General features: G+C 35.3%; 1 protein-coding gene across 1 annotated transcript; it reads left to right on the plus strand.

Moving 5' to 3' along the window:
- The first annotated feature begins 928 nt into the window (after nt 1-928).
- LOC136217346 (uncharacterized) lies at nt 929-2245 on the plus strand. Its single transcript, XM_066003949.1, has 2 exons — nt 929-1847; nt 1929-2245. Exons 1-2 carry the CDS (start codon nt 957-959, stop codon nt 2040-2042), a joined length of 1005 nt encoding a protein of 334 aa, XP_065860021.1. The 5' UTR covers nt 929-956; the 3' UTR covers nt 2043-2245.
- The last annotated feature ends 10594 nt before the right edge of the window (nt 2246-12839 follow it).

The raw sequence follows: 12839 nt of genomic DNA on the forward strand, positions 1-12839 counted from the left end.
TTTTGTGAGACCGACAGTAACTCGTTCTCGAGTTGTTGGAGCTTGGCATCGTTCGCTCTTGCAAATAATCCGGCAAGAGTGTCCCATGCTTCTTTGGGGTTTTTAGCATCCTTGATGCGTTGCAGCAAATCGTCTTCCACCGAAATTGATAAAGCATACATAGCTTTACCACACTTGACCTTCCATTTCTTAAGCTCATTTTGTTCCGTCGGAGGCGCTGTTTCGTTTCCTCCAACAGTCTCCCATAAATCTTGGCCGAGCAGATAAAATTGCATACGAGTACTCCAAGTACTATAATTATTATTATTGAGTTTTTCGAGAGTGCTTACCGAGGTAGACATGTCTGCCATCACGACTTGGTTATCTCCTTTAATTAACCAAGTAACACCGACCAATGTTTTTTACAGTCCCGGACTGCACGCTAAAAATACCTCGTACCACCACGATCCCGGATCGCGAACTTTCGAAGCACTCGACTCCCGGTCCCTGACCGCCTTCTTGTACTCGACCACGTATCGGTCCCTGACCACCCGCTCTGATACCACTTGTTGAACTATGGAGGACTTAATTGAACAAGATTAATTTTATTATTTTGAAACTGAAATTTTACAAAAATACATTTGAACCACTCACGTACAAACAATACGTATATGTATTCAATTTATTGTTTTTATTTGCTGCTCACTCACTCTATTATTTGGTGCCCACACTTCCCTTTAACTCAATTATTTGTTTATGCACTCTATCTTCAATACACAATTCTGAAGTCCTATTTATAAAAGTCTAAGTTGGTTCCACATTAAATGCTAACCACAATTTATGTCGGTAACTTAGAGTTTTCCTGAATAATCTAGAGTAGTGATTTTTCTTGTAAAATCTGGAACTTATCTTTGGATCCACAATAAGTCGGTGGTGCTGCAAAATATCCAATAATCAATGAAGGCCAACCACTTCATATGGTTGTTGAGTCTGATCTTGAAAATCAAAATTCGAATGAGATAACGGTTAATTCATCTTATGATGAACATGAATCTAGCGTTCATATAAGTTCTGATTTTGATGATTATAATCCAAATGAGATGATCAGTGAAGGCCAACAAGTTCATATGGTTTTTGAGTCTGATCTTGAAAATCAAAATTTGAATGAGATGACGGTTAATTCATCTTGTGATGAACATGAATCTAGCGTTCATATAAGTTCTGATTTTGATGATTATAATCCAAATGAGATGATCAGTGAAGGCCAACAAGTTCATATGGTTTTTGAGTCTGATCTTGAAAATCAAAATTTGAACGAGACGACGGTTAATTCATCTTGTGATGAACATGAATCCAGCATTCATATAGGTTCTGATTTTGATGATTATAATCCAAATGCGAAATTGAAGGTGAAGGCAAATGAGACCATCAATGAAGGCCAACAAGTTCATATGATTTTTGAGTCTGATCTTGAAAATCAGAATTTGAATGAGATGACAGTGAATTCATCTTGTGATGAACATGAATCGAGCGTCCATATAAGTTCTGATATTGATGATTATAATCCAAATGAGATGACTAATATGTCAATTTATGAAGAAGGTGAGTGGACTTGCCTACCAAATTTTGACAATGTCACAACTAATTCCGCTAATGATGAAGATAAGTCACATTACTATAAGGGTTCTGATACTACTATGTCAACCTCTGTAAATGACAAATTAAGTTGCCTTGCAAGTGATTTTGAATGTCAAAATCTATACCAGAAAATAGATATATCAGCTGCTGAAGAAGGTGTATGCAGTCCCTGTGGAATAACCCCTTCTGATTCCTCAAATTCTACTAACACAGACAATAATGCATCAGAGGTAATTAATGGGTTTTCAATGTCTTTTTATATCGGATTTGTGATTTATGATATAATATGATATGATTGTTATGCAATGCAGGTGGATCCTTTACTAAGTTACATTAATGGGTTTGAATTGGAAGAGCTAGAGAAACTCATACAAGAAGACAATTTCAACTCTGCATTTTACAAACTGCCAATAACCCCCCAATGAAATCAGCTCTTACAATAGCTTTGGTGTTCAAGGAAAAGTTTCTGAAATAGGATGGGATAATCACCTATTTTCTCTGTTCACTTGACTTCCTATTTCATTTATTTCCAATTTAGTAGATATATATAACATTATATATTATACACTAGTTCAGGACTAATTAGTCCTAGACTATTCAGGAATCGTGTTACCACCTAAATGGTTCAAGATGAACAATTTAGTTCTAGACAATATCTTACCAGTTTATGAATAAAAAAGTTATAAATATGGTGATTTGGTGTAATTAGTATTAAGGTCTAGTAGCTTATATTGTCTTTGTATGCATCTCTTGTAAACGAGTATGAATTTGTATGGAATCAAATGTAATAAAATTTAAACAGAAATTATGAAGTAAATTAATGAACTCGTGTTTTCGTTTTGACATCAAATGGTCAGTGTTGAGGCTGTTTGATGTACTGAGATTGCAAACCGAGACCGAGGAGGGAATTGAGCACGTAAATAAGTGAGTTGTTGAGCTCAAAAATTGACTAAAATAGGACTGAAAATTAATTGTAAAACCGAGAATGGGACAACAACTATATGGCCGAATGAAATGAAGGATTAAGGAATGAAATGAAGGATTAAGGATGGAAATGGGGCTAAAGGTTATCCGAACTTGCAATTAATCGAAGAGAAATCAAGGTGGCTGGTTTGGGATGAATTTAAAGGATGAAAATTGGTGCTTTTGAAGTGAGTGGGCTGCTGGAATTTTTGGTTACAAACGAAGAACTTAAGCTTGGAAACAATAGATTTTTGGACAGTAAAGGACAAGTAAACAAAACAGAATGATTTGAGAGATTAAAAATTGAAGTTTGGGAGCAAGAATGGCAGGAAAAATGAGCAGGGAATTTCTGGAATTGCAAAGCTTTAAAGAAGTATTTTGATCCGAATTTTGTTGTTGTAAGTTGTATTATTTTTTATTATTTGTTGTTTTTTTTTAAAGGAAAATGGTCTTATTTATAGACAAATTTGGCTTAGAGAGCAAGGATTTGTTGTCCCATTAACTCCTTTACCAACTCATGATGTCTACTTCTCACTATTTCTGCTAAATCTTGCTGAAAATCTGGTGTGAGGCTGCTAGAAACTAGCTGCCAATTGTAGTCCCGGTTTTACACATGTGCTCATGTAGTCCAGAGATGGAATCCAACTTTGACACCAAATGACCGCTGTTGAGGTTGTCCGATGTACTGAGATTGCAAACCGAGACCGATGAGAGAATTGAGCACGTAAATGAGTGAGTTGTTGAGTTCAAAAATTGACTAAAATAAAATGAGACTGAAAATTAATTGTAAAACTGAGAATGGGGCAGCAGAGATATGGCCGAATGGAATGAAGAATTAGAGATGGAATGGGGCTAATGGTCAACCAAAACTACAATTAATTGAAGAGGACTAAAGGTGGCTGGTTCAGGATGGATTTAAGGGATGAAAATGATGCTTTTGAAGTAAGTGGGCTGCTGGAATTTTTGTTCAAAACCAAAGAACTTAAGCTTGGAAACAATAGATCTTTGGACAACAAAGAATAAGTAAACAAAAGGGAATGATTGAGAATAATTTGAGAGATTAAAAATTGAAGTTTGGAAGCTAGAATGACACGAAAAATGGCTGAAAATTTCTAGAATTGCAGAGAATTTCAATCCAAATTTTGTTGTTGTAAGTTATATTTTTTTTGAATGTTTGTTGTTGTTTTTTTTTTTTTTGAGTAAATTACATACGTGGCGTACAACCTTTACCCATAATTATACTTTGATGTACAACCAAAATTTTATCACACTAAACTGTACAATCTTCTAGTGACCTCCCACTAAAGTGTACAGCCGGTGCCACATCAGCATTTTGACCACTTTAAAAGTCAAAAATTCATATCCCTAATATGGAATTACTAAAATACCCTTATCCCTTCCAAATTGAAAAAAAATAGAGCTCACTCCATTTCTCTATCTAACTCTTCTCTCTCTCTAAAAAGAATATTTACATTTGGAGAAATTATCCAATGTGCCATAGTTAATCAAAATTAGACACATGTGAAAAAAAATTAAATTTAATATAAGAAAATAAGCTAACATTGCACTTCAACTTTCAGATCTGCCCCGTCTTCTCTTCCACTCTGCCAATGACCACCACAACTTCCGTCCGTGTTTCTCCGCCGATCACCACCACGTTCATCAAACCGGATCTGCTTCGCCGACCACCATCATCTCGATCCTTCTACTTCGCTCAAGCTTTTGTGGAAAATTATTTATATTAGATTTCATCTTCTTCCCCGAGACATCCCGATTACTCAAATATGGCCAATCAATCCCTAGTCTCTGTACCATAATTCTCTATTAATTTCTTTTTGCAGACATAGATGAATCCTGACTTTGACCCTCCATTTCTGCTATCAAAATCGATTACCATCTGTCTTGATTTTTTCCGGCGGTAGTTATATAGAAAAAGCGAAACCAGTTGTATATTTTGCCTCAAGGAATTGATAATACACATAATTTGATATCAAATTATTTTTGAGCGAATTAATCTTACTAAGTAGTCCATTTTATCCAGATTTCTCAAATAATTTTTTTCCTGCAAAAATAAGTTGGCCTTTCAACTTCTCTCTCATACTCATCTTATTTGTGTAAATTTACAGTTTTCATTTTCCAATTCTAAGCCCCAAGGTTGCAGTGGATCCTGATGGTATTGATTTTATGGAGAGAGGTTAGAGAGAAAGAAATTTGAAGAGAGAAAGGTTAGAGGGAGAAAGAAATTTGAAGAGAGAGAAAGAAACAGAGGGAAGAAGATAAAGATATGAAGAGATAGAGATATAGAAGTAATTTTATATTAAGTGGTTGAATTTTTTTTACTTTTTGACCAGTCAAAGCTGAGGTGGCGCGTTGATTGAACATTCATTTTTACTTGTTGTACACTTTAGTGGGAGGTCACTAAAAGGTTATACAGTTTAATGTGACAAAATTTTGGTTGTACACCAAAGTGTGATTACGGGTAAAGGTTGTACACCACGTATGTAATTTACCCGTTTTTTTTTTTGAAGGCAAGTGGTCATATTTAAAGACAAATTTAGCTTAGAGAGCAGAATTTATTGTCTCACTAACTCCTGTACCAGCCCATCTAACTCCTTTACCAGCCCATGATGTCTACTCCTTGTTGAAACACCTTTCCACACGATTTTGATTTGACAAAATTATTTAAGTAATTGATAAAAAAATATTCTAACACATTAAATTTAAATGCTTTGATTTATTCACACTAATGTGTTTGTTCAAATGTTGAGTTTATTGATTTATAAGACATTAAGATAAAAAGTCTAAAGGCCCATAAGTGGAAGTCAAGCCCAAGTCAACAGATCAAGACCTCACGGCCCAAGAAGCTAAAACGCAGTCGTATCAAGTAAAACGACGACTCAGCATGAAGAAGGATCGAGAAGCCTTCTATCAAAAGCTTCAAGAGGAAGCTGCTGAGTTGAGCGACAATGCAGTCAGGTCAGCGGCAGAACAGAACCAACTTCTAGACAAAGTATTTCTACTTTGGGTAAAGTTCAGAAGGCGCAGGAAGCTGTCTGGAAGACTTTGCCGTAAATGTCGAAACATTCTATTTATCTGACAAAAAGCTGCTGAGCACTGCCGTAGACAGAAGATGCAAGAATCTCATTGGCCAACGACACTGAGCACGTCCTGAGTGACAACGACAGGAAGCCGTTTGCCTCCAACGGTTATTTCGAAATTCGAAATTACCGGTGCTTGAAGTGTCACTATATAAAGGCCTCTCAATTGCTTCATTCGATGCAGATCTTCAATTAGTCGAAACGCTGTCCAAATTCATATTTGAAGTTCTGTGAGAAAAGCAAAGCAAAAATCTTACACCAATTTCCAATCATTGTGTAAAAGTCTAGAGTGATTTCAATCATCTAAAGTGTCTTAGCAATTGTTGTTTATGACAAACACTTTATCATTTCTAGAAGAATAGAAAGGAGAGGCTGAGTACTCGGTTATAGTACTCAGCGGTAGTTATAGAAGTGAGTATAGGTATAGAGGAAGGTACTCTTGTATACTCAGCTTCTATTGTAAAAAGTTTCGTGCTCTACCTTTAAAGAGCTCAGTAGAGAATTCAAAAAGCTCGGAACGCGTTCCGGGGACTGGATGTAGGCGGAGAGGCCGAACCAGGATATGTCTGCTGAGTAACATATTTCTAACCTTTAAACTCCTTTATATATTGTTTGCTATAAAACTGACTAAGTAACGAACTCACGCTGAGTTGAGTGCACTAAGAAGCTGAGTTCAGGAGTAGATTCTAAGTGCTATCTCCCGACTCAAGGAAAGAAACAGACTTAGTCACAAGTTGACTAAGCTTGTGTCTTAAAACTACTTAGCGCCGCTGTGTAAACCTTTTCTTAAGAAAAGAAGTCAGCCTTAACGGACAAAATTTTAAATAGTTCCTATCCCCCCCCCTTGGAACTAACCTTGTCACGTTATAAGGGACCAACACTCCTCACCATTGCTGAAACTAGAAAATAGCTTCCAGTTGAGTGATTAAGTTGCAGTCTCGATTTTGCACATGTGCTTCTTTAGTAATCTTCAAAAATTGTTCCTCTCTCATCACAGCTCGGATGAAGCTCCAGAGATTGAATTCAGAAAATTTGCAACCTCTAGTTTGTGGATTCAAGCTCTTTTCTGTCAATCTCTGTTATCTAACATCTCGAAGAATTTTTCAAAACTGAACATTTGATGTTTCCTTAAGGATAGCTATTTCCAACCAATTGCTTTTTTTTTTGCTTTTATACTTATTTCACTTTATTTTGTATATACAAATCTTTTTCTAAACTTTTAATACAAAAGTCTAATATGCATAAAATGTTAAAAATTATTTTTACCCTCAAATAATTGTCCCCCTTCTCTTGTGTGTAATGACTTGTCAAAAATAAAATGGCACACAAGAGAAAAATTGTGTGAGGAGCTCAATATATGTGAAAAAAATGGATAAAAACCAAATTTGATCCTAATATTGTTGGTGAAGTGTAATTTGACCTTAACGTACAATGGTCCAAATTTAACTTTAACGCTTCCAAGCAAGAACAATTTTAGTTATACGTTAAAAAAAATTTGAAAAATAAATAATTATAGCTCAATCTTTAAAATTTTAAAAGTTGCAAAGTTTAAATATTAGAGACTGTAGAAGAAGTTGAGAGCATATTTGGAAAGCCATTCTAAATATAACTTTAACTAGATTTAAACCAATTGTTGGATTAAAAATAAGAACGACACACACAAAAGTTTTTAAATTTTCTTATTTTTTTATTAAAAGGCAGGCCGCAGAGAGACAGATTAGCGGGCATCCCAACTATATTGGCACCCCCGAGCTAACCCACGAGCCTTGAGCTGATATTATTAAAATAGAAAAATAAAAATCATACAGATAGTAACACTTAGGTAAATCGGTACACAGTCCAACCTAGTGAATTACAGAGAAAATAGGAACGGCAAATGGTCGGGATAGAGTCCCACCATTGAAGAGAAGAAGCAGACCTACCATAATTTGCTAAAACGTCAGCCACTTGGTTCCTCTCTTTATAGATGTGTGAAACCGCAAAAGACATGCCCTCTAATTGTTTTAAACATTTTATCCAATCTTGTCTGACCTGCCACGGGACCGCGAGAGAGTGGGAGCGGAACAGTGTGACCACGTACGTCGAATTGCTCTCCAACCAGAGTTGCTTCCATCCCCTAGTAACAGCCGCGTCGATGGAAAAAATGGCAGCCCTCAAATCCGCAAGAAATTCGAAGCTGGAATATAACAGGAAGGTGAAGGCTCCAAGAAAAGCGCCATTCACACATAAAAAAAACTCCCCCACAGCCAGCCGGTCCTAAAGAGCTGTTACTGAGGCATCGATATTGACTTTCTTCCAACCATTCGGTGGAGGCTGCCAGGTTACAGGAATAATGTGTGGCGCCCGTGGTGCACGATGAGAAATCTCCAACTCGGCCAGAATCTGACACTCAACTGATGAATTCTAGACACTTCCAATCCCATGCCGGGATGCATGCTTTATTGTCAGCCATATTCGACGTAAGGCCCGTAGAGCACATAGTTGTACCTCATTAAAGATTACATCATTACGGGTTGTCCATATAACCCAAAAGGTGTTAACAATAGCAGCAGACCATAGTGGCTTAACCTGAGAGCTGAAACGTTGTACCGTAGCATCCATCTGAAAGTCTTGTATTGGCACCTCAATATCAACTGATCATCTAAACAAAGAACTCACTCCTTGCCAAAGCTGCCGTGAAAAAGGACACTGCAATAAAAGGTGGAATGAATTCTCAATAGCTGCAGAACACAAAAAACAGCGTGAGGTTACCTGTAATCCTCGGCATCGAAGATTTTCATGACTTGGTAAATACCCAATGAAAGCTCGCCAGCAGACAAAAGAATGTGAGAGAAGAATCGAATTTGACCATAAAAACTGACACCAGGTAGGCGGCCTAAGGGCCAAAAGGTGCCAATTATAGAATCGCTTGACCGTAAACATACCACTTGAAGCGGGTTCCCAAATGCAGCGGTCCTCTGGGTCATTCCCGCGAATGATTGCACGAATCCGAGATTCAGTTTCTGATGACAGAATTGGAAGATTCTCCCAACTGGTACCAATCAGAAAATCATTGACCCTGGCAGATTGAAAATTTCGATCAACAATACCCGCAGTCTCCGCTAACGGTGGCTTTATCCAGTTCTCGTACCAGAAGCTTAGATTTGATCTCAATCTGATCCACCAAAAACAATTCTGAAGCAAGATAGTGTGGACCTATTCACCGAGTTCCAGACTGATGAGTTAGTCAGCCAGAAGCACAACCTTCCCACCAGGTCAATAAATCTAGATCGCAAGAGGCAATAGCAGAGAGAATTACCTTGTATGATACCCCAGGCCATCTTCCCCAATAGAGCTGTATTGAGCATCCGTAAATCTTTTAAACCTAACCCTCCCTCTTGAAAGGACGTCAGCATAGTGATGAAGATACAGTTACTAGTTTACGGTTATCCGTTGAGCCAATCCAGATAAAGTTCCGCATGCAATACTGCATATGAGAGAGAAGAGCTCTAGGCCATTTATAAATGATGAATGAGTGAATGAATGAGTCGGTGATAACCGAGTTAACAAGAGCCAACCTCCCCGCTATCGATAGGTTGTTCCCTTTCCATTTAGCGAAATTAGCCAGTATTCTATCCATTAGCCCGCAAAGCACTTGTGCCTTAGGGCTGCCATCGAATAGAGGATAATTCATAATAGACCATAACTAAACAATAATTCAGACTACCTAAAATTTATTTATTTATTTGGATTGGACTTGATAATTCTATCAAGCTTCCTACATATCCCGAATCGTCTTTTAATCTTTAGATCGAGAATCAAAGCCACGTAGTTCTACCATATTAGTAATTTATGTTTCCTTGACTAATTGAGACAAGAGTATTTTAGTTGATATTTAACTTATCATTATTCTCATAAATAATACCAATAATAAAATACCAAAAATAGTTTTTGTAATTTATATAATATAAATCAAACCAATTAATTATATAAATCAAGTTAGAAAATTTACAAACTTGAAATAACTAATGTTTTTATTGAACCAACTCATAACCAAACAAACGTTTTATCAAACCAACTCGTAATCAAACGAAAATTTTATTAAACCAATTCGTAATCAAATAAACTTAAAACATTATATCCATCCTAGAGTTTCTCTCCTTACGTATCAGTCCATAAACCACCTATATAGTCGAGATGTCTCTTTAACATTGTCTAATCCCGTATTGGTATTACTCCACACTTTGCTGCTAATACTCGAGTTTGGACTGTGTACACATGTCATGTTCCTCACTAAACATGGTTTTCAAATATCAAAACCACTCATCCGAATTACTCTAGATGGATATCAAAATCTTTATCACTCCACAATATACAATAAAATCACAGTTATGTAAATTAACCTTTTAAATTCTCAATCATTTCCCTCAAATTAATTTCTCAAAAATCAAATAAACTCAAAATGTATCATTAAGAAAACCCAATCTCTCTCTTATATATATATATATAGGGGAGGGATCAAGTGAGAACCCTCCCCTAGGTGAGAACTCACCTTAGGTGAGAACCAACCAAAACTACATAGTTTTATACATTAAAAAACCAACAGCTATTCCAATTACACAATCACACTATTCGCTCTTGCAAAATCACCATCAAAAATCGCAAATCATTCTTCATTATTCAACAATCGCAAAAACACGATCAACAATCGCAGATCCTCCATCACTTCGATCTTCATCATTCTTCTGTCATTCAACCTCAGATCTTCCTCATCATCGTTCCTCCTTCCTTAATTAGACCAGCCTCCTTCCTCATCACCGTTCATCAATCCTCATGGCTCTGTCATTCAAAAATACAGATCGCAAATCAGATTAACAAAGACGATCTACAATCAAAGAAAAAGATTCAAAACAATTGATCTCAATTGCATCAATCAGGTAATGTAATATCCAACAACTATAAATGAATATTAATTTCTGTTTTGTTTTTTATGTTTATAATTATTCAGAAATTGGTTAAATCTGAAACAAATTGGAAATAATTCAGATTCTATTCAGATGGAAACAATGGAATTGCATGAAATAATAGACAATGATCTACAGGAGAATGATGATCACCATGAAATTTCTCTGTCTTCAACTATTGAAAGAGGTACATTCGCAATTAACTTTCTTCATAATCTAAAAAAGCTAGTTCTAAATAATTGTTCATGTGTTCTATAGATAATAGTACATATTATTCGTTTCTTATTTATAATTAGTTCTAAAAATTGTTGAAAAAATAAAATTGAGTATATTGAAATATATAGTTCAATACATTCTTCAAACTGTACCTAATGTTCTAAACATTTGTTCATATGTTCTATATATTATCACATATGTTCAAAAATTTCACTTAAATGCAGTGTCAAATGAAGAGCAGCCTAATGATTCTTCCACTGCAATTATATCCTACACTCAACAAGTAGAATTTGGGCGGACTCCTGAAGGAACAAAAGAATGGAAGCCATGTTGCTCTCCAGAAAAAATACCTACTGTAGGAACAAAATTTAATACTATTGATGAGGGTATTCAATTTTACAAAGCATATGCCACTGAAGCAGAATTTAATATTAGAAAATCTACAGTTAAAAAAAGAAAAAACTCAAATGTTGTGATTTTTCAATACTGTTTGTGCAATAAAGCAGACCATAAGCAGAAAAAAATGGTTGAACATACTGAAGGACAAACACCAAGAAGAAGATTAATCACACGTGTTGGATGTCAAGCAAAAATTGTTTTAAAGTACTGCAATGATGGAAAATATATTGTCTTTCGTTTAAAAGAGGAACATACACACCCACTTTACAGTCCACGCTGTATGAAATTTCAAAAACATGGAAGAAATCTGACAATACTACACAAGAAGATAATTGTTGATAATTCTAAGGTGAGTCATATTCTAAATTTAAAATTTTTACAAACATCTTTACTTGTACATTTCTAATAGTTCATAGTGAAACATAGAACATAACATCTACAATTTTTCAAATTGTATTTACTTTCCTTATAAAATCTCTTAATATGTTTTGTGTAGATGAATGTTGGACCCGTAAGAACATACAGACAAATAAAAGAAAATGTTGGAGGATACAACAATGTAGGTGCATCTAAGCAGGATTTCAAAAACTTCCATAGAGATTTAAAAGCTTATATTTATGAGTCAGATGCCCAAATGTTTATTGACATTTTCAACAAGAAAAAACTTCTATGGTCTGCATTCTTTTTCGACTTTGATATGGATAAAGACGATCATTTGTGTAGAGCTTTATGGGTAGACCCAATTTGTAGAAAGAATTATGCTCTATTTGGTGATATGGTATCTTTTGACACAACATACCAAACAAATAGGTATTATATTATATGTACCCATTTCTTATTGCAATGTTCTAAATATTTATTAATGAATTTCAATATCTTATCGGCATGTTCTAAAATCTTATTCTTATATTCTTAATAAGTTTTCTTATTTACAAATTTTTTATATTATTTCCACAGGAGTAGACCACCACAAAAAATGTGTTACGTTCGCTGCTTGTTTCATTGCTAAAGAAGATATTGCATCATTTGAGTGGGTTTTCAAAACGTTTCTTAACGCAATGGGAAGCAATGAACCTACGTGCTTAATAACAGATCAAGACCCAACAATGAAGATTGCAATAAAAAATGTTTTCAAAAAAACAGAACATAGATTCTGCATGTGACACATTATGAAAAAGATGAATGATAAATTAGGTAAGCCTTCTAAAACTTTGTTACAATTAAATTTTTTAATGCTTGACTGTTCTAATATATGTTTTGATCAGGTATTACATTGTATGTTCCAATATATTATTGGCATGTTCAAAATATTTGTATATTATGAAGATACTAACTCCTTTTTTTAATAGGTCGTGCAATTATGCAAGAAACCAATTTCTTACAAAGGATTCAACCAATTGTTTGGAGTGTTGAGATTGAACCTGCAGAATTTGATGAAAAATGGAAAGCAATCATTTCAGAGTTTAATTTGGAGAAACATGAATGGCTATGTCAAATATTTGAAATCAGAAAAATGTGGATTCCAGCGTATTTCAGGGACTTATTCCTAGGAGGAATTATGAGAACTACATCAAGGTCAGAGAGTGAGAACAACTTTTTCACT

This window comes from Euphorbia lathyris, chromosome 2 (genome assembly GCF_963576675.1).
Source record: "Euphorbia lathyris chromosome 2, ddEupLath1.1, whole genome shotgun sequence".
Lineage (NCBI taxonomy): Eukaryota > Viridiplantae > Streptophyta > Magnoliopsida > Malpighiales > Euphorbiaceae > Euphorbia > Euphorbia lathyris.

Bases quoted from the DNA above. Each gene is read 5' to 3' on its own strand.
- LOC136217346 (XM_066003949.1), top strand. From the start codon at position 957: ATGGTTGTTGAGTCTGATCTTGAAAATCAAAATTCGAATGAGATAACG. The intron at 1,848-1,928 runs GTAATTAATGGG...TATGCAATGCAG, and splicing joins CAGACAATAATGCATCAGAG to GTGGATCCTTTACTAAGTTA.